The sequence below is a fragment of the Dysidea avara genome, chromosome 10 (genome assembly GCF_963678975.1).
Source record: "Dysidea avara chromosome 10, odDysAvar1.4, whole genome shotgun sequence".
NCBI classification, from domain to species: Eukaryota; Metazoa; Porifera; class Demospongiae; order Dictyoceratida; family Dysideidae; genus Dysidea; species Dysidea avara.
The window spans coordinates 22,439,189-22,466,021 of NC_089281.1; the positions used below are offsets into that span (position 1 = coordinate 22,439,189).

The 26,833-nt window shown below is 36.2% G+C and overlaps 2 protein-coding genes across 4 annotated transcripts; one reads left to right on the forward strand and one right to left on the reverse strand.

Moving 5' to 3' along the window:
* Positions 1–566: 566 nt before the first annotated feature.
* Positions 567–8,765, reverse strand: LOC136236452 (V-type proton ATPase 116 kDa subunit a1-like). 3 transcript variants are annotated; one of them, XM_066026604.1, is made up of 26 exons: positions 8,600–8,763; positions 7,255–7,275; positions 7,133–7,211; positions 6,907–7,001; positions 5,925–6,053; positions 5,814–5,859; positions 5,236–5,287; positions 5,030–5,156; positions 4,897–4,979; positions 4,756–4,849; positions 4,511–4,588; positions 4,327–4,461; positions 3,542–3,692; positions 3,135–3,274; positions 2,938–3,083; positions 2,559–2,667; positions 2,292–2,410; positions 1,878–1,923; positions 1,737–1,826; positions 1,587–1,676; positions 1,440–1,538; positions 1,286–1,381; positions 1,104–1,221; positions 927–1,055; positions 793–862; positions 567–739 (listed from the first exon to the last, which is right to left on the reverse strand). In XM_066026604.1, exons 1-26 carry the CDS (start codon positions 8,693–8,695, stop codon positions 649–651), a joined length of 2,529 nt encoding a protein of 842 aa, XP_065882676.1. In that variant the 5' UTR covers positions 8,696–8,763; the 3' UTR covers positions 567–648. The 3 variants fall into 3 exon arrangements, 2 of the variants coding, with proteins under 2 accessions (XP_065882676.1, XP_065882677.1); XM_066026605.1 differs by lacking the exons at positions 6,907–7,001; positions 7,133–7,211; positions 7,255–7,275; positions 8,600–8,763 and adding an exon at positions 6,391–6,835; XR_010692132.1 differs by lacking the exons at positions 567–739; positions 793–862; positions 927–1,055; positions 1,587–1,676 and having other exon boundaries at positions 1,176–1,221; positions 1,440–1,549; positions 8,600–8,765.
* A 2-nt stretch (positions 8,766–8,767) lies between these two features.
* On the forward strand, positions 8,768–26,623 carry LOC136236453 (coiled-coil domain-containing protein 13-like). Its single transcript, XM_066026606.1, has 14 exons — positions 8,768–8,883; positions 11,367–11,408; positions 11,456–11,512; positions 20,965–21,070; positions 21,981–22,198; positions 22,576–22,680; positions 23,348–23,452; positions 23,645–23,800; positions 23,938–24,123; positions 24,175–24,299; positions 25,376–25,507; positions 25,559–25,654; positions 26,233–26,388; positions 26,435–26,623. The coding sequence occupies exons 1-14, from the start codon at positions 8,845–8,847 to the stop codon at positions 26,595–26,597; spliced, it is 1,686 nt and encodes a 561-aa protein (XP_065882678.1). The 5' UTR covers positions 8,768–8,844; the 3' UTR covers positions 26,598–26,623.
* The last annotated feature ends 210 nt before the right edge of the window (positions 26,624–26,833 follow it).

A 26,833-nucleotide genomic window follows, 5' to 3' on the forward strand; every position in this document is an offset into this window, starting at 1 on the left:
TATCATTCTTTATCCATGCCTATAATGCTATCTCCAGTCTTGTCTGGACCTAAAATGCAATCAATCATGTGCCTTAAAAGGAAGCAACGCATCACATTTGTTACAATTTTTGGATGTAATATCCATTATATATTACTTGCTACTTGGTCATGCAATGTGTTATGTTACTGTAAGTAATATTATTACGTAACGCGTTACCCCCAACTAACTCTTGATCATACTTAAAAGATTGCACAGTGGAGAAAAATCATAGTGGGATATGTGGCTTATAATAATATATGCAGTCACTAAAGGGACTGAGGCAACTACTTACAGTAGTCACCATTACTAACTTTGAGCACAATGTGTCCCTTCAAAACTTTTACTACTTCATCGTAAGGTAAGTGCACCAAACTCATTCAGGTTTGTGTTCAGAGTGGATCCACAAAGAATGCTACTACAAGAAACATGTTACTAAAACTGTTGGATGAAATCCCAGACCAGTTGATCCGCAGTCTAGGCAAAGTGCCTGAGGAGCCACACAGCAGGATTTCATCTGCATTCAACCTGTGCTTAAATTAAACATCTTGACTTCTCAGTGTATTATATGCAATTAGACTAGCTTTTAAACTAGTATGATATATGAATACAATATTACTGTCCAATATTTCATTCATTGACATCATTTGTAGCTATGTCAAAAGTGAACGGTACAAACACGTAGCCTTCTCCTGAATAGAACTTGCTTTGGAATTCAACCCTGAAAAAAAAAGGCAACATTTATCTTCAGTAATATTTTACTGAGTGACTTGCCAATGAAGTCGAAGTGCATGTAGAAATGCTGATAGTCCTTCCATTACAATAAGAATACTGACTGTCAGTACTGGCAAAATATGAGGTTAACATAATAGTTAACATACAATGGTAGTACCACAATTCAATCCTACCTGCCCAGACTGCAAAACTACTGAATAGAACTATGGTATTTGTGAAATTGGCAAATGAGAGAAATCCATCAGCATGTTTGATGAAAGCCAATGGCCTCAAGATCATAGTCCATAGTACTTCAGAGAGTTCTGTGAAACACAAGTGTGATGGAATTTCTTTTTGGGTGAATTTCTTACGTGCATGAGCTAGACTCAGTGCCCAGAGTCGCAAGTATGAAGCAGTGTTGGAGATGCAGCCCAAACAGTACTCTATTGTGTGGATGGCTTGTTTTATCATCACCTCCCCAAAATCAAACTATATATGGAGGAAAAAAGTCGTGAAAGACTTGTGAAGCATAAATAAGCATCTTAACTGATACCTTTTCTTGTACTGGCTCTCCTCCTGTACTATTTGTTTCAATCAGTGGTATACCTTCTTCTTTATTGTACCTTACTACACCGTAATGGTGTCTATGCTGTTTAGAAGAAACAGCAGTTGACACTGACTGATGCAATAGAAATCAAAACACTCACTCTCTTCAAGTACTTTCTCCTAAGGTACCATGGCTTTGCAAACAGCATCCATGGAATGCACACCATAGCCAACCATACCAGCAGGATTTGAAATGATTGCTGAGATAATGCTGTTAAAAATATTAAAACATTGGACATGAAACTCACCTGAACTCCTTCACTAAACAACAGGGGACTGGTAATGTTTTGATGTGGGCTAATAAACATGTTTATGGATGTAGTAAGAATATTGGGTGCCTGTATGGATCAACCAAAGAATTTAATGATACAACACATGCTATGGTTACTACAATGTACCTCTGAAATGTGCTTTGAGTCATAGTAGCTGCACCATTTAATTAGAATTAGCAGAACCATGTATCCGAATATTGAAGATATGAAAATGAGCTGTCAAACAGTTTTTACAAACATACTCTTAATACTGCAGTATAGTAGTACCTGTGGTACAAATTCAGCCCAGATGCTGTAGCGTTGCTTGAAGTGACTACAAAGAGATAAGTTAATAATTGGAGCTCCCACTTATATGCACTATCTGTGTGCATCAGTAGAACCTGTCTTAATGGTCACCTTTGTAGAAAGGCCACCTCTATAAAGAATACAAATTTTGATGAGGCATATTTTTAATGCAACCTGCTATCATGTGATACAATATTTGTGTATTCTAAACAGTGTCAGTAGCCAGTAGAGCTGTTGTAGGAATTGCCATCTGCCACTTGAAATTTTTAAACAATCAAAATTTCATACTACCCGGCCTGAAAAAAAATTATTAGCCCACTTGTGTACACTTCATATAATTTAAACAATCAGGTGTCCCCTTTAAATATATAATTTGACATCATTCACACCACCTACCGATAGTTGAAGGTGCTCAGAACAGTGCCAAAGATCATATGCATCACACCAAATATGATAGACAACTTCATTTTCATTGAATTCAAAAACACCAGTTTGTTGTCGGAAAACTGCCAAATCTATGAAACAAGAATATACACTTGTGTCAGGCTCCCTAGACAATACCATAAATTATACTTCTATGTTATCTCCTAACATTATGTACAAGTATCTACACATACAGTTTCTGATGAATAAAGTAATAAGCAGTTTAAGTAAAAGACTTACAGGATCAACCCCAAAAGGATAAGGATTCTTTCTCTGCATAGCTTCCGCTGGTAACACTGTGGTAGGCACATTTCCAGAAATTTCAAAAAAGATGATCTTAGGTGCTGTTCTGTTAATATAGTAGTAAGAAGAAGTATATATATATAACCAAAGTAAACATAAATATGCCCTGAATCAAAAATTGTACCATTATTTGCAAAACAATATTCTCATGGTTCAGGTCATTAAAAATTGACAGTGAATGGGGTTCACATGCAATAAGTTGATTAGACCACCAAAGATTTTATTTAAGTTTCCTCCGGCTCACACCTGGGATGTAGTAAATTTAAAAGCTAGTGAGTCTCAAAACCACATATAAGATCCTGAGTGGGTAACTCACATGGTGTGATTGTATGAGACATCCCATTGTGAACCAAATAAGTTTATAGACTTGGAGAACACATCATTGTAAATCAGCCCTGTGTATATGGAGAATATTCCCATCATTAAGATTAAATAGCGACCATTGAAAATCATGTCAAACATCTGTTGAAAAGAAGATGCCATAATTATTACTAGGTAGCCATTTGAGCTCACTTCACCAAAGTCTTTAAAATACTTCAGCTGTCTTTCTCTCCAAATCATGAACACAGCAGTCAGCATCATGATCAGTCCATGACCAGCATCACCAAACATCACCGCAAATAAGAATGGGAATGTGATTATGGTATACGGAGCTAGAAAAATGTTTAAAAATGAACTCACTGAGACCAAATAACACTACATTTAACATTTCTGGTAGTTGAAATCCAAACTCAAAACTCAGGTGTGACCACACACACACTAGGGTTGGAACGAATGTACAAATACATCATCCAAAGCTTCTTTTGAAAATGTTACCGAAGCTTCAAAGCTTTGTTACAAATGTCATAACACACACATGCCTTCATACACCACTCGCGCATTGCAATTCACAAGAGGACACACAGTTATCGTGAACTCACTAGGATTGACTTCTCTGTAACTTGCTATTCCATATGCGTCTACTATTGCCTGAAAACCTGACGTGAACTTGCTTGTCTTGAAGTAAGTGGGTGGAGCTTCACTTGTATGCATCCTATTCACTATGGATAGTGTTTCTGCTCCACTGTACTCCTAGTGGTACAGAAATAATAGTTATATTAAACAGTAATCATAATGTCTGCATAATATTAGTCATCTACACAGCACCTGATGTGCAGACAGATCTACTCTCCTGGGATAGGCAACCACTTAGTTTTTTTCACACACCTCCATTACTCCATTTACTGTACATGTACAACTACTCTGAAAAAAATCTCTTGTACTTTAGCAAACAAACTCCTTTCACATGTTCATGAAAGTTTCATATTTGCAAGGGCCTTGTCATTTCTGTTGAAAGCAGTGGTGAACTCTACATTACCAGAAGAATAAAGTATCCGATCATCACATGCATTTCAGCCTGATGTAGTAAACCCTGGGCGTCAACTTATACCAGTGTCCACATTACACCAGAACAACCTTCAGCATCATGTGATTCACACTGAGTATGTACCTACCCTCCAACAATTATCAAAAAATGAAAAGATTGTGGCAAAAAGAAGAGAGTGCATCTGCAGTATACATATAAATGGTTGAGAGTTCCTTTTTTGTTTACAAAACTTGGGCATGTGTGAACATTTACTGTGTTATCACTATTTATGGGATTAGCCACAATACCAGTGTAGTACTGTAGTAGTATCTACATTATACAAGTAGTGTAGCTTATTACCGTTCCATTCCTGAGTGCCTCTTGTATATCTCCTAAACTCTTAACTGGACACCAACACTCAGCCACCAGACACTTCTGTGTCATGTCATAGTTGCACATATCCAGTGTGTTATAAATCATCTTAGTTTTCAGAACCTGTTCACCATAATCATGTCATACTACTAAGTAATCATTTATAATGTACCTCAGTTAGCCATCCTCCCACGTCATGTGAGATCTTGTACAGCTGACCAACACGCTGGTCTTGTGTATGATGTAATACCTGTAGTGAAATAAGATGTTACTGTGTCCAGGGAGAATTATCTAGATGGCTTTATTAAGATTGTATACGTTATTTTGGTTGGTACAACAAAGTTATGGAACATAGCATTTAACTATGCACTTTTGAGGTTAGCATGCATGGCTTAACTTCCACAATATGGTTCATACCTCTTCATACTCATCTATCCTACTGGACAAAGCTTGGGCCATTTCTCTCCTTTCGTGTGCTCTTTCTGGACAGTGGTACAAGGTTGCTTTAAACCTATGTATTAGATATAATAATGTTTGTTGCACACGTGTCTGACTCACCCGTCACATATTTTTCTAACTCGTGCCCTAAGCTGTTCACCTTGGAAGAACAGCACAAAAACATTTTTCTGCACCATGGCTCCCTGCATAGATAATACCATTCAAAAATGTAATAAGTGCAGGGAATACTAACCGTAGTCGGATCCTCCAATGGTGTCATTATTGGAGTGTATTTAATGAACACTTTGGCATGACATGATCTCCACAGTACTAACTCAAACCGATGCAGTCTTTCTAGTGGTATAACACCAGCCATAAATCTACAGAGCAATACATAACATATGGTAACTGGTAAATGCAACTAAAGTAGTTCAGTATTCCCAGCTGTGACACACTCACGTTAGACTTGCTTTGTTTCCTGACAGTCTTGGATAACTTGGCAGCATCATAGCTATAAGAGAAAAAAATCCCATAAACAATCAAGAAAATCAATAACAAACACTGTGACAGTAGCATGGCCATCTAGCCCTGTTAATCACAACAGGTTACTGGAGTTCACTCCTAAGTACAATTAGCCCAAGTAATGACTGCTAGAAGCCTGGTATTTGTGAAAGGCTGTTTACACCACTGATTTGCAAGCAGTTGCAACAATTTAGAGCACCTTAAAAGTTTTGGGTGATTCAGAGCCAGTGATTTGCAAGTGGGAAAGAATAGTTGAGTTATCAAAATTAATAGGCTTGCTATCTTGTGAGAAATGTTCTAGTTCCCTGTGATCTCAAAACTTAAGCTATATATGTAGCTATTGACTTGGTACAACTGTACATTGCTGCCTTTTAAAAACAAATAAACAGAAATTGTAACCAACTGAAAATGTAAGGCAAATACAATCCAACCGTCATTCTTCCAGTGTATCCTTGTTGTAAAAAAATAGTACTATTGTCCTGGGAATTATTTTACTAGTTGTGCATAGAGCTCACTTTCAGCCTCATCTTCAGTTCCTCCAGTAGCAACAAAATGCTCAACCTACATGTACAATTAATAAAATGGCATCCACTTTAATTAATGGAGCTAACACATGCATCACTCACATCCACAAAAAATGTCTCTGCTTTCGTCAGCACATGTCTTAACTCGATCAATTCCAGTAGGTTCTTCTTCAATGTCTCTTCATTAGCACTGATCTCCTTTATGCCCACCTCAAATAGTTCCAATTGAGACTATACACCGACAATACATATTACTGTATACAAGAGTAGACAATATAGAAGAGCTATACACCATACTATAGGAGTTGAAGTAACATAGAGTGTCTGGTTGTTAGACGCATCCGCTAAATAAAACTTCATTTATTATTAACATGTATTTGTTAAGTACATGCTCCGATAAAAAAATCCTCGTTGTAAGTGTTCATGAAATGGATGAATTCTCTTGGGGCGGTGTGATTTGCGGTCACCGTGTGTTTCATGGTGCAGTAGACCATTTTGATTGGTATGTATAGCGAAATCCACGTTATTATTGGTCATGTACAACATGAAATTTCAAGCCTTGACAAACCTTTAGCATTTCTTCTCTAGTTCACCTTGTGTTTGAGCTTCCTGTTCATCTGCATGCACTTATCAACCATGATACAAGAAACAAGTATATGCACTGAATATATACAGGCACTTACTTAACAATCAGACACTATAGTATAACATAATGGGCACCTGTTTTAAGAATTCATCAGTTAAAGTTGACAAGAGTTTTCAGTCAGAGATTATGCAGTCATCCAGTAGGACCAGAATACACACAAGTCCTACACTGTATTTCAACAGGATCCCGTATGGTGAAATGCACCAATTGTGGCATGCACGGCACATTGCAACACGTGTGGGGCTACTGATCTTAGAGATGAGGCATCTTTCAAGCAGGATAATAAGACAACTTCATTCCTGAACTATATAATGTAGTCACTTGTAGAAAATTAAACATGAAGCCCAAACATCACTACTTAACAATTCATAGTACCAATCAGTTTTCCGTAACTCTGACTGGTATGCAAAAAAATTGACTATAAAATGAGCATCTCACTTGCAGTTCTGCAATCTTCTGAGGATCAGGAGGATGGGCATTTCTTCGTAGTGGTGGACTAATCCCTATTTTCTTCATTTCACCCATCAGATATCCTAGTAACAATACAAGATGATAGCTAATACATTGATGTCACGCATAAGCTACAGAATCTACTACACTGTATGTATACATCATCTAAATTCTGCACGTACACACAGACACAACCACGCACGCACACACTTACTAATTCTCCTTTCTGCTTCATCACAGTGACGGATTTCATTTACAAATTTTCTTTGAAAGGAACTTGTTCCAGAATTCAGCTAGAATAAATTATAATTAAGCTACAAACGTGTCCTCACTCACATCTCGAAACTGCACCACTCCCTATAAGTAAGATAATGATTTCACCATAAGCAAAATGCATGGACAAGACTCATCATATTATCATGTTGTGTGAAACTGACATCAATACTCCATAACAAGGCTAATGTAAGCAACAATGAAATACCTTTCATTATATAAAATCAGCTAGTTGGGTATGTTTTCCAATGATCACATAAGTAGCAATTTCTTTAGCGATAGAACTTTTGTGTACATACATGTAATCTAAACGAGGAGCGTGCCCACTTTCTAAATCCATTTTGTGAAAAACGTGCATATGTTGTTTGTATCTATATTTGTCTTTCTACACCCAAGTGAGTAAAATGTTTTACACTAAAAGCAACTTGTGAAATTGTAGCTATCCAGGTAGGTAAGTTTCACTGTAGACCAAACAATCGTTTCTCATCCCCACACCACCTCAAAGTCATTATTACTACTGGAGATTTATATGTGCATATATACGTTGGTGTGTGGAAGGAATGACAATTGTTTTACAGTACTGAAAGTATCTTTTTACTTCACAACTTCCTGAAGGACAGACTTGTGGTTGATCTACTTGATTTAATTAGTCAACACCAAAAACAGAACCCTAGTAATACAAGTTAGTCTATGCATAGAATTTATCAACATCTGCTCAGAAGTGTTCTGGTGGCCAACACAAGGCTATCCTAATGCTAACTCTATTAACCAGGAAAATCACGAAAACAATGTACAGTGTAATATAACACTAGTCTCGCGTAGCCAGACCATTTTCTTTCTTTTGTGTGGGGGCGGGGAAAGAAAAGGGTCTGGTGAACATAGTATAGCATTATCATCGAGATTGTGGGGATTCTACTGCACAGCTTCCGGATTGTTTGTGGGTGCGAATGATGTGTTTTGCTATCGTTGCATCATTTGCATTCTGTTGCCATAGATATAAAAGCAGTAGCTATGGTAATAGAACGTAAATGATGCAAAGATCAGCAGATCACACTTTATATCTATGACAACAGAATGCAAATGACACAACGGTTAGCAAAACACGTCATTCGCATCTACAACCAATTCGGAAGCTGCGCAGTAGAATCCCAAGATAGGCCAACGACGATGCTATACTATGTTCACCAGACCCTTTTCTTTCCCCGCCCCCAAACAAAAGAAAGAAAAGGGTCTGGCTATGCAGTATAACACCCCCACTAACAAATATGTAATATAGCTATATAGATGTACACGTGTACCACACATCACAACACGTTGATATAACGTACAATATCGATACATCCCCGTTGTAAGTAAAGTAATATGTGAGAACGGACGTTTCGTGCGATTTACAGTACAACAAACCTACCAATTCGCCCAGTTCTCTGACACAAGCATAAGCAGAGTCACTCTGAAGAAGTAACTGCGCCAAAGTCATCTCTTCTGATCTAAATAACGACCCCATTGTGACGACTGTCTCTTTTTGAGGGTTTCTATTGCGAGGTTCTATTGTGCGATTTAATTAGAATACATGATGATACACTTATCACGTGCGCACATGATGTTTGGTGTTTCCATGGAGTCAAAGCTGCGCGTACGTGCTGGCTCTAGAGAATGGCGGACAAGCGAGATTCAGACGATTTAGGCTTAATGGTATGATTAATACTTATGTTTTTACCAACTACGATATTAAAAATGAACAAACGTGTACAGCGTAGATTTATAAAGTACCTGGGGGAACTTTGTGTACAGCGTGTCTACTTGGTGTGGCACGCTTGACTACTACTAAAGAGGTTGTATGTGGGCATGCAATATGGCAAATGCACATATTGATATACTGAGTATCAAATCTGTGAACTCTTTTCGTCGTGCCCTTTATCGTCTGTTTTGTACTTGGTATTTCTTGTAATTGTGTTATAGTTATGTTTTGTACTGTTCCTGTTCTGTGTATGTATGTTGAGGGAATCACCCTTGTACAGGCTATACCTTTTGGTGCCACCCTGTCATTTTGACAAATAAAAGAAATGCAATAATACACACGTACTTCATAAAATCATTAAAACTACCCCTGGTACTGTTCAACCAATGTTTTCACAGTGGACAAGCTTGCTTGTGCCTCTGTTTTGTTACTGCTACAGTGTTGCCTGGAATATATAAATTACAAGTAGGAGCAGTGAGTCAAGAGACCAGTGCAACACAAACCAAATATTTTGACTTCACCACTGGTTGGTTTTTCCTTAGATTGCATTATCAGTAAGTGTCTATGCGGTGTGATTTTAGCTAACTGGCTAGATTTTTATACTCCTATACGTGATCAACAGCAGTCCCTTATTCTTCATACATCAACCATCCTACTTAGTCACATAATCCCTTTACAGCCACAGTCCAGTTAACATATTCCTAGTACAGGCTATTAGCCTTCTTAATACAGACAGTGAATCATGGCCATCCATTGTTGTTGGTGAATGTTTACAAAAGATCCGTGTACTCTAATAGAGCAGTCATGTTAAAATAGCTAGTCATTTCTCAGAGCTTCTAAAATCTAAAATTTGTATCCACTAACTCCACAATGTAACTTTCACTACCAAACTTCCACCTCCTCACTGTTTGGCCTGCTCCATTGTCCCTACCTAGAAATGTGTAAATACACTCCACTATGACATAGTATTATTCTATTATTTGATCAACTCACAACCAGAGTGGATTATAACGGTCGGCCATTGGACATTTACCGACCAATTAGCTTGAAGACCGCCCAATTACCTACTGAACTGGTCAATGATGACCGACCATTTTCTGCTAAAAAAGATCAATATACTCTAATAGAACAGTCAGCGACTCTAATAGAGCAGTTAAAGAGCTTCTAAAAAGGTGTACCTAAAAGGTCCAAAAAAAGTGACAAAGAAGTATTGTCTAGCTTGGGGAATTGAACCTGCACTTTTCAATCTGCACCATTCTACCACATGTTCACACATGCACTGTTTAAGTGGCTTCTAAAGGGGTTTTAAACTAAGTATATGACCATAATTGATATACTGTAGATACATGTTATAAAACATCACATTGTAATTTCATATCAAATCATCATATAATGTTATTATTACAGATTTATTATGTATGTGGCTTAACAATGATGCAGTGTATGGCTGCTGAAGGAGTTTTGGGTGTCAAATACTCACATCCAAGCTTTGAAAATCCAATTTTTTTTTCAGGGGGCATGCTCCAGCTTGGCAATGTCAGATCATGTCAGATCAACTTTGACTTTGATCTGACAAAATGTCAGATGAACAAAGACCAGTTATAATCCTCTCTGTTCACAATACCTGTGTAAATCATGCCTTTACTTATAGTAATGCTCAGTAGCTTAAGTTAGTGTTAGAGCAATTCCATAATAGAATATATATAGGTAGTCTATTTTGAATTAGTGTTGCACCGATATGCATATTTTCACTTTTACCGATACCGATGTTTCACTCATTCCTGTAGCCGATATGCCGATATTTACCGATATTCTTCTATTCTGTAGGTCAGGGGAGAAGGAGCAAAAATCATCTAAAGTTTATGTGCGTGTATAACATAATTTAATTACTTGCGTGGGCGGCCAATTCTACAATGTTTGCTACCAGTGTGCTACTAACCCCTTACATGGAAATGAAAGCCAAGTAGTTATAAAACACCTAAGTCAGCTTCTCAAACGGAGTTTTGGTGGGATTCCAGACCCTTTCCAAATAGTGATTGGTTGATTGCGTGGGCGGCCGATAAATATACACAGCCTATTATAGCCTTGCAGCCACACTATTCACACATAAACAAGCCTAAATAGTTATAAACAAGTACAGCAAATAAATGTTTACCACTTACCACTGCATTCACTGCTTTCTTTTAATTCTGTCACATGTTTATTACTGTCGTTAATGATTGATTGTGGGTTTAGGTTATCGGCAAATAACTTCCTCTTTGTAGCCGATACCGATACTTGCAAAATCACCTTATATCGGCTGTTACCGATTATTCAACCGATTATCGGTGCAACTCTATTTTGAATAGTTGCCACATCAATTTTTTGGTAATGAATGCAGTGGCGTTTGGCCAAATAAATACAATATCTCCTGTTCTACGTGTGTTTTTCTGTGTAGACTATTTCAAAAGTGGAATCAAGAAGAACATTCAACAACTCAGTAAGTGCATGTTCCCACATACTGAACTGTACTGTAGTTTGGTATAGGAACTGAATACTGTAGCTCCTCCTACACCATTCAACCATCAATCATCAATAGTTGAGGTATGAGCACAATTATCTGTTGCTGTTGTGCCTTTTGAAAATATTTTCATTGTTGGAGCATTGTGTAGCATCTACATGGTAAACCGTTTATGGCAATAGGTTGAAAATCAGTCTGTGGATAGTCTAGCTTAAATGTGACAAAGTTGTGAATAAAGAGGAATATAGTAGACCCGACCCTCATTTATCCATACCCTTGTTTTACCAAATTGGAAATGACTGTTCTATTAGAGTATTTTGAGTACTGGTGTATGCTCTATTAGAGTATTTTAACAAAATTCTACAATGTATGGACTTCAATTATCCGAACAATTCATTTATCTGAACACTTTTACCACTGCCTGAGACACATTGATATTTGGATAACCTAGGATCAACTGTAACAGCTGCAAAGTTATAATCATGATTTCCATATGTGACAAATGTCTGAAGAGATACTCAGTAACAGACATTCAGTGAATCAGTTTGGTAAACATATAACATAGCCGTAAATGTTAACATAGGGTTGTGACTTCTACAGTAGTAATCAAAGTGATTTGAATTAAAGCAATTTGAGTGATCGAATGAGTTCAGTGTTGAGTGATCGAGTGAGTTAAGTGATCAAAGTAATTTGAGTGATCAAGTGAATTAAGTGATCAAAGTAATTTGAGTGATCAAAGCAATTTGAGTGATTGAGTGAGTTAAGTGATCGAGTGAGCTGATTGATCAGAAGCAATTTGAGTAACCAACTGAGTAAAGTAATTTAAGTGACCTGAGTGATCAGTTGAGTTAAATGATCAAAATTAGCTATACCTATTTGGAAAAAAGTTGTTGCTTGGACCCGACCAACCCAATTTTGTGTAGAAAGTAATCGGATCACGTGGCATCTAGAAATTAATCTAGAAGGCATTTGAAATGTCTGCGGACAGTGCAGTATAAATGTTAGGATTTTAAAAAAATTTGAAACATGGCTTGCGATCACCTGTTTGAAACTGAAACTAGCTAGCTTTTTTGTGTGTGTACTGACTGATCCATTTTGAAATAGGTATGGCATAATATGAGTGATCAAGTGAGTCAAATAACCGTATAATGGAAATGATTCACGGAAGAAAACATTCACGAGGTTCACGATTCTCGATACATTCACGAATGTTTTCTTGCATACTTTTCTGGTCATTATTATAATGTCAATGGCATTAAAATATTTTTTTCCCATTTTTTAGCCGGCCTTTGAATGTGTACCTGCACAGAATCTCCATCCCTCAAGCCATCTCTTGAATAACGCTTACCACTGTGCACTTAATTTACCCCCTTTGCCTAATGAACATTTGTGCGAAATTGTACGTGGCACATGGCCAACTACTTCAGCTGATTTGTAGACTGCCACACTCAGTTATAACTGGTGTCCAGATGTGTTGCGGATATGCCCATGCAACTTGTCACACTAACTTCCATTGTCACTTCTGTCGATACCATTAGCTATCTGCTGATGTTTTCAAACCTTATGCACCCAAATCTGACCGGCTGTAAGCATGCGCCCGATCAATTAGTTACTTTATAACATAAATTGCAAACATTTTCCAAAAAAATCCAAGGTATTTTGTGATTGTTTTCTCGAATCATTCCTGTTATGTGATAATGAGTGATTGAGTGAGTTAAGTGATCAAAGTAATTTGAGTAATCAAACTAAAATATTGTATAGATATAACATATATGTATTCCTTTGGGCTGGTCCCCTGGATGCGTCAGACACTGTCTGTCTGTCCAGTAAATTACAATAAATAAATAAATTATCAAAGTAATTTGAGTAATCAGTGATCAAAGCAATTTGAGTGATTAAGTGATCAAAGTAATTTGAGTGATCAAATGAGTTAAGTGATCAAAGTAATTTGAATGATCAAGTGAGTTAGGTGATCAAAGTAATTTGAGTGATCAAATGAGTTAAGTGATCAAAGTAATTTGAATGATCAAGTGAGTTAGGTGATCAAAGTAATTTGAGTGATCAAATGAGTTAAGTGATCAAAGTAATTTGAGTGATCAAGTGAATTAAGTAATGAATATAAATTGAGTGATCAAAGTTACTTGAGTGATCGAGTGAGTTAAGTGATCAAAGCAATTTAAGTGATCAAAGTTATTTGAGTGATCGAGTGCGTTAAGTGATCAAAGTAATTTCAGTGATCAAGTGAGTTGAGTGATGAAAGCAATTTAAGTGATCAAAGTTATTTGGGTGATGGAGTGAGTTAAGTGATCAAAGTAATTTGAGTGATCAAGTGAGTTGAGTGATGAAAGCAATTTAAATGATCAAAGTTATTTGAGTGATCGAGTGCGTTAAGTAATCAAAGTAATTTGAGTGATCGAGTGAGTTAAGTGATGAAAGCAATTTAAGTGATCAAAGTTGAGTGATCGAGTGAGTTAACTGATCAAAATAATTTGAGTAATCAAGTGAGTTAAGTGATGAAAGCAATTTAAGTAATCAAAGTTATTTGAGTGATCGAGTGCGTTAAGTGATGAAAGAAATTTAAGTGATCAAAGTTGAGTGAGTTAAGTGATCAAAATAATTTGAGTGATCAAGTGAGTTAAGTGATCAAAAAGTTATTTGAGTGATCAAGTTGAGTTAAGTAATCAAAGTTATTTGGGTGATCAAGTTGAGTTAAGTGATCAAAGTAATTTGAGTGATCAAGTGAGTTAAGTGATGAAAGCAATTTAAGTGATGAAAGTTATTTGAGTGATCGATTGCATTAAGTGATCAAAGTAATTTGAGTGATCGAGTGAGTTGAGTGATGAAAGCAGTTTACGTAATCAAAGTTATTTGAGTGATCGAGTGCATTAAATGATCAAAGTAATTTGAGTGATCAAGTGAATTAAGTGATGAAAGCAATTTAAGCGATCTAAGTTGAGTGATCGAGTGAGTTAAGTGATCAAAGTAATTTGAGTGATCAAGTGAGTTGAGTGATGAAAGCAATTTAAATGATCAAAGTTATTTAAGTGATCAAAGTTATTTGAGTGATCGAGTGCGTTAAGTGATCAAAGTAATTTGAGTGATCAAGTGAGTTGAGTGATGAAAGCAATTTAAGTGATCAAAGTTGAGTGATCGAGTGAGTTAAGTGATGAAAGCAATTTAAGTGATCAAAGTTATTTGAGTGATCGAGTGCGTTAAGTGATGAAAAAAATTTAAGTGATCAAAGTTGAGTGAGTTAAGTGATCAAAATAATTTGAGTGATCAAGTGAGTTAAGTGATCAAAAAGTTATTTGAGTGATCAAGTTGAGTTAAGTAATCAAAGTTATTTGGGTGATCAAGTTGAGTTAAGTGATCAAAGTAATTTGAGTGATCAAGTGAGTTAAGTGATGAAAGCAATTTAAGTGATGAAAGTTATTTGAGTGATCGATTGCGTTAAGTGATCAAAGTAATTTGAGTGATCGAGTGAGTTGAGTGATGAAAGCAGTTTACGTAATCAAAGTTATTTGAGTGATCGAGTGCATTAAATGATTTGAGTGATCAAGTGAATTAAGTGATGAAAGCAATTTAAGTGATCTAAGTTGAGTGATCGAGTGAGTTGAGTGATGAAAGCAATTTAAGTGATCAAAGTTGAGTGATCGAGTGAGTTAAGTGATGAAAGCAATGTAAGTGATCAAAGTTGAGTGATCGAGTGAGTTAAGTGATCAAAATAATTTGAGTGATCAAGTGAGTTAAGTGATGAAAGCAATTTAAGTAATCAAAGTTATTTGAGTGATCAAGTGAGTTAAGTGATGAAAGCAATTTAAGTAATCAAAGTTATTTGAGTGATCGAGTGCGTTAAGTGATGAAAGAAATTTAAGTGATCAAAGTTGAGTGAGTTAAGTGATCAAAATAATTTGAGTGATCAAGTGAGTTAAGTGATCAAAAAGTTATTTGGGTGATCAAGTTGAGTTAAGTAATCAAAGTAATTTGAGTGATCAAGTGAGTTAAGTGATGAAAGCAATTTAAGTGATCAAAGTTATTTGAGTGATCGATTGCGTTAAGTGATCAAAGTAATTTGAGTGATCGAGTGAGTTGAGTGATGAAAGCAGTTTACGTAATCAAAGTTATTTGAGTGATCGAGTGCATTAAATGATCAAAGTAATTTGAGTGATCAAGTGAATTAAGTGATGAAAGCAATTTAAGTGATCAAAGTTGAGTGATCGAGTGAGTTAAGTGATCAAAGTAATTTGAGTGATCAAGTGAGTTAAGTGATGAAAGCAATTTAAGTGATCAAAGTTGAGTGATTGAGTGAGTTAAGTGATCAAGGTAATTTGAGTGATCGAGTGAGTTAAGTGATGAAAGTAATTTAAGTGATGAAAGTTATTTGAGTGATCGAGTGTGTTAAGTGATCAAAGTAATTTAAGTGATCGAGTGAGTTGAGTGATGAAAGCAGTTTACGTAATCAAAGTTATTTGAGTGATCGAGTGCATTAAATGATCAAAGTAATTTGAGTGATCAAGTGAATTAAGTGATGAAAGCAATTTAAGTGATCAAAGTTGAGTGATCGAGTGAGTTAAGTGATCAAAGTAATTTGAGTGATCAAGTGAGTTAAGTGATGAAAGCAATTTAAGTGATCAAAGATTTTTGAGTGAGTTAAGTGATCAAGATAATTTGAGTGATCGAGTGAGTTAAGTGATCAAAGTTATTTGAGTGATCGAGTGTGTTAAGTGATCAAAGTAATTTAAGTGATCGAGTGAGTTGAGTGATGAAAGCAGTTTAAGTAATCAAAGTTATTTGAGTGATTGAGTGAGTTAAGTGATGAAAGCAATTTAAGTGATCAAGTGAATTAAGTGATGAAAGCAATTTAAGTGATCAAAGTTGAGTGATCGAGTGAGTTAAGTGATCAAAGTAATTTGAGTGATCAAGTGAGTTAAGTGATGAAAGCAATTTAAGTAATCAAAGTTGAGTGATCGAGTGAGTTAAGTGATCAAAGTAATTTGAGTGATCAAGTGAGTTAAGTGATGAAAGCATTTAAGTGATCAAAGTTATTTGAGTGATCGAGTGCGTTAAGTGATCAAGGTAATTTGAGTGATCCAGTGAGTTGAGTGATGAAAGCAATTTAAGTGATCAAAGTTATTTGAGTGATCGAGTTACACATTAAAGTTATTTGAGTGATCGAGTTAGTTAAGTGATCAAAGTAATTTGAGTGATCAAGTGATGAAAGCAATTTAAGTGATCAAAGTTATTTGAGTGATCCAGTGAGTTAAGTGATCAAGGTAATTTGAGTGATCCAGTGAGTTGAGTGATGAAAGCAATTTAAGTGATCAAAGTTATTTGAGTGATCGAGTTAGTTAAGTGATCAAAGTAATTTGAGTGATCCAGTGAGTTAAGTGATGAAGCAATTTAAGTGATCAAAGTTATTTGAGTGATCGAGTGAGTTAAGTGATCAAAGTAATTTGAGTGATCCAGTGAGTTAAGTGATCAAGGTAATTTCAGTGATCAAGTGAGTTAAGTGATGAAAGCAATTTAAGTGATCAAAGTTATTTGAATGATCAAGGCAATTTAAGTGATCAAAGTTATTTGAGTGATCAAGGCAATTTAAATGATCAAAGTTATTTGAGTGATTCAGTGAGTTAAGTGATCAAAGTAATTTAAGTGATCAAAGTTATTTGAGTGATCGAGTGCATTAAGTGATCAAAGTAATTTGAGTGATCAAGTGAGTTGAGTGATCAAAGTTATTTGAGTGATCAAGTGAATTAAGTGATGAAAGCAATTTAAAGTGATCAAAGTTATTTGAGTGATTGATTGCGTTAAGTGATCAGAATAATGTAAGTGATCGAGTGCGTTAAGTGATCAAAATAATTTGAGTGATCGAGTGAGTTAAGTGATCAAAATAATTTGAGTGATCGAGTGAGTTAAGTGATGAAAGTAATTTGAGTGATCGAGTGAGTTAAGTGATCAAAATAATTTGAGTGATCGAGTGAGTTAAGTGATCAAAGTTATTTGAGTGATCGAGTGAGTTAAGTGATCAAAATAATTTGAGTGATCGAGTGAGTTAAGTGATGAAAGCAATTTAAGTGATCAAAGGCATTTGAGTGATCAAGTGCGTTAAGTGATCAAAGTAATTTGAGTGATCAAAGTAATTTGAGTGATCAAGTGAGTTAAGTGATCAAAGTTATTTGAGTGATCGAATGAGTTAAGTGATCAAAATAATTTGAGTGAGTTGAGTGATGAAAGCAATTTAAGTGATCAAAGGTATTTGTATTTGAGTGATCGAGTGCGTTAAGTGATCAAAGTAATTAAAGTGATCGAGTGAGTTGAGTGATGAAAGCAATTTAAGTGATCAAAGGTATTTGAGTGATCCAGTACGTTAAGTGATCAAAATAATTTGAGTGATCAAGTGAGTTAAGTGTCTGATGAAAGCAATTTAAGTGATCAAAGTTATTTAAGTGATCTAGTGAGTTGGGTGATCAAAATAATTTGAGTGATCGAGTGAGTTAACTGACAAGTACACAAAAAAAATTTGGAATTTTCAACTAGAGTAGGGACCATAGCACATTGATAAAAAAAGTACTGAAACAAGCTGGAGTAGTGCACAATATTGAATCACAGTAAACAATTAGAAGTGTTATATCCCTACTGTACTCCAAGATACCATATCGGAAATGCACAGTAGGGATATAACACTTCTTATGGTTTTACTATGATTTAATATCATGCACTACTCCAGCTTGTTTCAATACTTTTTATCAATGTGCTATGGTCCCTAGTCTAGTTGAAAATTCCAATTTTTTTTTGTGTACTTGTTTGTTAATTTTTCTTTGTAAATAATTATTATGACTCGAAGCCATCATGTACTACTGCCAAATCGACACTTTTTTCGCCAATTATTTTAGATGATCACACGAGCTCATTGAGTAACTAGAACTTGAGATTAAGGTCAGCTCGTACCTCCACGCAATAAAGATCGAGCTGACTTTGGAGATCTTGATCGAGGGGTTTCGTCACACTTTTTTACTGCCAAAGTTTTTTTTACTATACGGTATATATTTTTAAAATTCCGTAGCAACTTGTTGAAAGTGTTTTGGGTCAATCTGAAGACTTGCTTGGGCTTAGTTTTACCTAACCAATACTGCCTCATCAACGTCAGGGAAAATTGAGGCTGGTTTTTGGGTGATGTTATTTCGTGGGCCATGCCTACTCCTTTGTGGTCCCTACTATAGTATGTTCACGTTGAGCTGAATCCTGAAAAACAGCTAAAAATTGAAAGTGGATTTTTTCTCAACAGAGTTAACATTTCAGCCAACCAGATGATTATTGGTAACTGCAAAGGTATCAACAACAGACATGTATGGTTTGGCTCCATTACAAGTTCGGGAAAGGGCTGTAATGGACACTGTACTTATATGGCTTCCCCGTAGGAAATGTATTGCAAAAATTTTGATTGGCCATAAATATTATGTCAAACATTTGAACAACAAGATTTTGAAATATTTTTAGCGGGTCAAGCAGCACTACAAATGAGCCAAATTTCAAGATCGTGTGTAGTTGCATCCATGAGTTATTAAATGTTTTTGAGGATTCAGCTCAACGTGAACATACCATATACAGTACGATATTGATAAACGTAATTTGAGTGATCAAGTGAGTTAAGGATGAGTGATAGAATGAGTTAAGTGATCAAGTGAGCAAAGTAATTTGAGTGATCAAGTGAATTAAGTGATCAAAATCAAAACGCAGTTTGAGTGATCAAGTGATTAAAGCAGTTTAAGTGATCAAAGTACAGTGGAATCTCAGTTATCCGAACCCCTTGGGACCAGGGGCGGTCCGTAAATCTGAAAAATCCGTATCTCTGAAACTGTGTATAAATAACCTTATAAGATTTTTTTTAATATCAGTTTTTCAACTACCCTAATAGAACAGTCACTACTCTAATAGAGCAGTGGTTTTGGTTAACTGAGAACCTGGCTGGATAAGTTGGGTCCAGATGACTGAGGTTCCACAGTGATTGAGTCAGTTAAGTGATCAAAGTAATGTGAGTGATCGAGTGAGTTAACCTTAACTTACTTGATCATTCAAATTACTTTGTTCACTGAACTCTCTCAATTTACTTCGATCATTTAACTTACCTGATCATTTCATCACTCAAGTGATCAATATATGTGGTCAATATATGAGTGATCAAGTAAGAGGGGTTTTGACATGGTGGTTTGAGTAAGTACAAGCATAAGGAAAACTTAGTGTATTTGCTCGTATAAAAGCCACATTCGATTAAACGCCTGTCTTGATTATAATCCAGGAGCGTTCCAACACCTTTGGAAAATAAACGTCTGGTCTCAAATAGAGGCCTGAGCTATTACTTGAGTCTACTGTTAATGGCTTTACTTGTTTCCCTTGTTGCTGCTGCTTCTTCATACTTGAGTTTAGAGCCTTCTGAGGGATGAAGATAATCACGTGAGTAGTCCAGGTGAGTTTGCGTGTATGTAGATATGCATGATACAGCTATTTTCAATAATTTTAAGCTATTTCCAATCATTTTAAGCCTTACCTACACTTGTTTATATAGTCAACACACTGTATTACTGTTTTCTATGCTTATCGTTACATTAATCCTGTTCTATCACCACCCGAATTCGACTAAACGCTGAACATCAGTCGGACCAATCCAAAATAAACACCTGGTGTCAAATAGAGCCGTAAAGCTAATACAGATTTGTAATGGACAAACAATTTGGCGGATTTTAGTTTGATGAAACACCGCTCTTGCCAAACTTTCCTCCCACCAAATTTTCCAACTATGTGGTATATAGGTAACTGATCTATTATCAATTATCATAAAGTGACGTAGTAATTCTTCAATTGCATTCATAGTGTGTATAATTACAAATGAAGAAGAGTACAAAAAGTGCCTCTGCAGTCAATCTACTCACCATGGAATTACAGACGATTCTCGCAATACAATAGAAGCCATGGAGAAAGAAATGGGACACAAAGGAGGACAAAGTTAAGTCCATGATACATGCTGCGATTGGTGAAAAGACACGTCTCAGACTGAATTGTTGTGCTTGGTATGGCAGTCAGTTTGTAATTAAAGAAATTACACATTTGGGATTTGGTATGTCTATCCAACACAGCCAAGCTGTGCTTAAGTAGTAGTGAGGCCTGAGTGCTCAATACATACTGTAAGATGAGAATGACTGTTCGGTTAGAGCATTTTGTCATCGTTGTGCATCGTATTTATCGGTGTTCAATCAATGGAAAGTTTGAGACAATAACAGCAGGTCTGTCATTCCCTAATGAACAAAGTTGGTATATAAATGAATTGTCTTTAACATCACACTTTTGTCAAACTCTAGGAACAGTGACGTTCATTGATGATCTGTTACAATCTGAGATATTAAATGAATCAGATTTGAGTGATTTAGAATCTATGAGTTTAAGTTGTACGTATATGTAGACATACACACATACCTACACATGCATGCATATATGTACATCGTATGTATATGTACATGTCAATATGGTAAATTGTATGCAGGAACTACAATTAGAAAATTCCAAACTTACTACTGCTCTTAAGAAGACACAGAAGGAACTAGAGGCAGCAGTTACAGCCCATCAAGATGAGCAACAAACATTTGCAGGTTAGCACAACTATCACATAATTTAAGGTAAAGAAGTGAAGTGCACCTCATGCTTCTAGACATGAAGTGTAGTGTGTAGTTGTGTGCGTGCGTGTGTGTGTGAGGCAGCATGTCCAAGTGGCTAGAGCATTGGCCTGGTAAGCAAAAAGTTCTGTATTATTGTTGTTTCCTTGAGCAAGAAACTTTACACATTGTTCCAGTCTACCCACTGTTTAAATGGGGACCTGGTGGCCTGGTGTCAACTGGAGAAGCAGCCCACCCAGTTGTAACATCAATGGGTACCTTGGGGAGCAATGCCAACTGTCCATGTCTCACACAGCAGGTGGAGGTCCAGCTGGAACTCACTTTCACCTGTGAGACATGATACAGTCTACTAGTCCTGCCCCAGGGGTATTTTCCTGTGCTGACTCATAGCACCTGAGTAGCGCACAGGTATCCCAGTGCTGATTCACTGGGTAGGCATGACCATACTAATGCAGCAACTGAAAGCTTTGCTTTTTTTTGCTTTGTGTATGTGTGTGTGTGTGTGTGTGTGTGTGTGTGTGTGTGTGTGTGTGTGTGTGTGTGTGTGTGTGTGTGTGTGTGTGTGTGTGCACATGTGTGTGCACATGTGTGTGGTATGTGTGCATGCACGTTCATGTGTGTAATTACTTTCCAACTTATGGAATTATGTGGTGCTAACTAATTAAGTCTCCAATTTTAAGCCAGCAATGCACATTGCAATTACAATGGAGTAGTATGTGTAACTTGCTTACAAATTGCTCTCATACTAGGCTAGTTACTGTAATGTTAATCTCTTAGTACTTTTCTTCTAGCCCTGGCCATTAAACTTTATAGCTATAGTACATTTCACAAACAGAAGCAACATTTTTGTGTATGTGAATTTCAAATCCACTTGCTCCTTTTGCAGGTAGTGGATGTGGTAAATCCAGTGTTGTTGGGAAGGTGGTAGAGCTATCTCGTAAAAACAGATCCTTGAATGCTGAGCTAGCAGCTGAGCAGAACAAAGTGAAACAGTTGGAAGGAAAGCTAAGAGAAGTGATTGAACAACATTCACAGAAGAAGGAAGAACTAGTTGAAACTAAATTACATAAGCCTCCATCATCAAATGGCAACCGTGAGACCAAGGTACGTGTGTGTGTGTGCTTGTGAGTAGTGTGTGTGTGTGGTGTGTACGTCCCTGACCATTTGGTGGAAACCAGGCCGGGTCATGACTTTCTCAGTTGGCCAAACAAACCAACAACAGAGTTTACATCATACACTTACACATCAGGACTTTGCTTCCATGGACCAGATCCTTACCCCACTATTGTCATTTGCCTTATTGGGTGTCCTTTTGCCTGGCCTAAATATTCAGTTTCTCTTAACTAAAGGTGAGAGGGATTTCTCCCGTTTAGAATAAAATCTATTCTCCAATGGGAACTAAGATTAATCCTCGGACTGTATGTGTCTGTATTGTATATTAATTTAAACTTTTGATTGATTTATGATGATACAATTAACAGACAATTGCCATAGTTGAGGAACAGCTGAAAGAAGCACTAGCAAAGTCAACAGAGTACAGGAACCAATATCAAGTAGTAAAGCAAGAATTAAAGGTTGCATTGAAGGTACACTTGCCATAGTTTTTGTCTGTGTGTATAGACTAGTGTAAGGACACATAAATGACATAATATATTAGCTGCCTGGCATTATGGCACAAGTGGACTGCATTAAGTCACCCAAGTTAAACTATGTGTGCTCCAAAGTTAACTACAAAAATATAAAAGTTAAAAAACACACTATAGTATGTTCACGTTGAGCTGAACCCTGAAAAACAGCTTAAAATTAAAAGTGGATTTTTTCTCAACAGAGTTAACATTTCTGCCAACCAGATGATTATTGGTAACAGCAAAGGTGTCAACAACAGACACATGCGGTTTGGCTCCATTACACAAGTTCGGGAAAGGGCTCTAATGGACACTGTACTTATATGGCTTCTCCATAGGAAATGTATTGTGAAAAATTTGATTGGCCATAAATATTATGTCAAACATTTGAACAACAAGATTTTGAAATATTTTTAGTGGGTCAAGCAGTACTACAAATGAGCCAAATTTCAAGATCGTGTGTAATTGCATCCATGAGTTATTAAATGTTTTTGAGGATTCAGCGAACATACTATAGTGGTACACCCTACTGTTTTATAACACAAATATAACTTCATACCATTCATATGTAGATATAGAGTGTCATTTTGTCTCAGTACATATCATTGTTCAATTGATGGAATTACAGGTACTTAACAAGGAGGTCGGAGAAGGAGTGAATGTGTCATCACTACTTGGAACGACCAGCGGGTGGAGAGGTCGTGCCCAGCAAATCATAGCCTTACAGAATAAGGTAGTTGCACTGCAAATTTTATCTGAACACCTTTGTTCTTAGAGAAGTGCTTGGATATAGTACTGTGATTCACAACATTATTAGTTAGGGAATGGGCCCCTAGAGTTCAGTTAAATGATACGTTCCAAATTTTATTGCATACAATCCTTTGGTGAAGTTTACAAATAAAATTATAATTAGCAACTTATTTAGGTAACAGAACTGAAACAACAGCTGCAGAGTGTAAAGCAGTCATCAGGATCAGAGACAAGCATAACTTTGACAAGAAGGCAGTCTCAAAGTGGTGGAATAAACAGACAAATGTCTACTCTGAGGAAGATGGAGAAGCAAAAACAACAAAGTCTAGAGGTACATAAGTACATACATGCATATGTACATACTTTTACAAATACATGCGTACTCTTCTATGTGCAAATACAAATTATATAAATACAAATTAAATATGTAAATACAAATTATATTTAAATTACGTTTGGTGTATACAGTGTGTCTCTACTGAACTGGAATCGCTTAAAGAACAGCATGGCCATCTTGAACACCAATTTAATGCACTCAAAGCACGAAATAAAAATTTAACAATAGAACTGAAGCAAGTTAAACAGCAACTAAGCAGTCTTCACGATAAAAGTAAACATGATGAAAATTTAATAGCCATGTTACGTCTTAAGCAGGTAAAGAAGATAATCTTATTATGGTGTTGTGTGCTAAAATATTTTATCTAGAAAGAAACAGACCAACAAAAACACATGATATCAGCAGAAAGCAACGATGAGCAACAACAGCAACACTTTCAGCAACTCTTACTAAGGAAGGATGAGGAAATAAAGAAGTTAAATAAACAAATTAGGTAACTTGCACGTGTTTTACTGTGCATCTTGTTGCTGACAGGTTCCTTCCCAATTTTTATAATCATACAGTACAATAGTACTGTATAGTAGGGACCACGAAGGTTTGGGCGTGGCACATGAAAAAATATCACTCAAAAACTAGCCTCAGTTTTCCCTGATGATGATGAGGTAGTGTTCAACAAGTTGCTATAAAATTTTATTTTCTAGTGACTGATGACTGACTGATGCCTTCAGACAAGCGTAACTCGATAACAACTAAGGCTACAGGTTTCATTTTTTCACTGTTTGACATCGCTTCAGCCAGACACATGCATTTTGGCATACTGAATTATTTATATTTTGAAACAAAGACTGCAATTCTGGTCCTTAGTACTCAAATTACAGTAAGCATATGCATAACAAGTACACAAAAAAAATTTGGGTAGGGACCATCATAGCACATCGATAAAAAGTACTGAAACAAGCTGGAGTAGTGCATGATACTAAATACAGTAAAACGTGTGAAGATGCTTGGAGTTATATACATAAATAATTAAAGGAGCACTGTTGGGGGTAACTAGTTATGTGCTTTGTAACTAGTTACAATTGTCTGAATAGTAACTAGTTACAATAGTTACATAGTAACTAGTTACAATAGTTACATAGTAACTAGTTACAATAGTTACATAGTAACTATAGGTAATTATCCTTCAAAAGCAAGAACACTTCAATTTTTGGGCCATATATACTACATTAAGTAGACACATTCTGTGTACTGCTCTTCTTGATTTAGCTTGAGCAACATATATAGCAAGTTGAAATGAGCTGAAATGGCCACAGTAATGACAGTTAGTATTTTCAGTGCACATAATACATTACGTATTGCATGTTCTCTTCTTCCCTTGTTGATGCATATCTGAGTAAAATAATCATGTTACACAAACAAGCTTAATTTATATTTGAAAGTAACTAGATACTTAGTTATCTTTTAAAAAGTACGTTACAGGGGATAAAAGTAACGAGTAACTAGTTATTTTTCTGGAGTAACTACCTCTAACTTGACTGTATATAACTATTGTATGTGTTTTATATATAGTCACATGCGTTCGGTGGGACCAGATAGCCGAGATACTGTTGTGAACAGACAATTGTCAGCTCCACCAACTGCTAGGGTGTCCAACAGTACCGTGATCCCAAAACTTCTAGCATCGCATAATCGTGAAACATTGTAAGTGAGAAACACAATGTTACTACTGTAGCAATGTCTGTATGTGAATAGATCTACACCTGAAATTGAACAGATGAAGACTCAGTTACAAGTTCTTACAGTGGAAAGAGACAAACTGATGGAACTAGTGGCCTGCATGCAGGACAGGTACGTGTGTATATTTTTGAATTTGGAATAGTTTTCTTGTATACACTGTAATGTTTAATGCTGCCTGAGAAGTCAACATACCATGCCCTGTTGTTTCCATGTATAAGTAGTACCTCCTCCATGGTAAACTTCAGTGTATACATACCAAATTCAAGCAAATTCTCACAGCGTATCTGAAGATAAGTATCCCCTTTCCTATTTTTCTTTTCGTACACTTAAAAGTTTCATGATACTCAAAATGTGTTATCTGATTGATTGTCTTGAAATTTGGTACACTTAAGGGACTTGCGAGAGAACTCTGTTGAATTCCCAGAGCAGGTGGATACTCCAGAAATATGTGATCTAAGCATGTACCAAACCTTCTATGCTACAAATCAGAGTAATGGTTATAAAGATCTGACAGCCTAATTTAGATGTTAGATCAAGATACTCTAATAAAACAGTCACTCCCAATAGAACTGACATACAGAGGGGAGAGGATTTTACAAAAAAAAATTCCAATGCGCATAATTATGTTACCATCAGTTTTACTATCCTGTGTTTGTAGTTTGTTTTTATTCAGTACATGTTACACACAGGATGGACGAAGCTGTTAATGCAGCTACAAAGTTGCAGGCAGATTTACAGATTCAGCGTAGGAAAAATGCCCTACAAGAGAAAAGGTTACTACATCACCAAGGAGGTGTGACTAAATCAAAATGCACTGAAAACAGCATGGAAGATTTGGAAGACCAGTAAATAGACATGTTATACTACAATTGTTTGTATAATACATTTCAGGTTGATGATTCAAAAAGATGAGAACAAAGTGTTGAAGGATTGTCTACTCAACTTAAGACAGAACAAACAGAAAGATACCAAAATGATGCATGAGCTATTGCTACAGAGTAGAGAACTCTATCTCGAGTCAATCAAGAGAATCACACAACAGCTTCCTAATTAATAATAGTACTTGTATATATATATATATATAACAAATAACATCACTACAGTGATAACGCACAAACTTCTACTACTTATAAGATCTGGACAAGTTATACTATTATTGTACTTTTTATAATTTCAAAGTCAACCTACTGTGTATGGTTATACAAAAAAGGTAATTACAATCTATCAGATTATCAGCCACGTCAATAACTAAGATACTCCACCTCTACCTTGACATAACTGTCTCCTTGT

Excerpts from the sequence above, each read along its gene's own strand:
- LOC136236452 (XM_066026604.1), bottom strand. The coding sequence starts at position 8,695 with ATGGGGTCGTTATTTAGATCAGAAGAGATGACTTTGGCGCAGTTACTT. Across the intron at positions 4,980-5,029 it reads CATTGGAGGATCCGACTACG|GGAGCCATGGTGCAGAAAAA; the intron begins GTTAGTATTCCC and ends TTATCTATGCAG. Across the intron at positions 863-926 it reads TAGTTTTGCAGTCTGGGCAG|TACTGACAGTCAGTATTCTT; the intron begins GTAGGATTGAAT and ends ATATTTTGCCAG.
- LOC136236453 (XM_066026606.1), top strand. The coding sequence starts at position 8,845 with ATGGCGGACAAGCGAGATTCAGACGATTTAGGCTTAATG. Across the intron at positions 8,884-11,366 it reads CAGACGATTTAGGCTTAATG|ACTATTTCAAAAGTGGAATC; the intron begins GTATGATTAATA and ends TTTTCTGTGTAG. Across the intron at positions 24,124-24,174 it reads CCATGTTACGTCTTAAGCAG|AAAGAAACAGACCAACAAAA; the intron begins GTAAAGAAGATA and ends TATTTTATCTAG.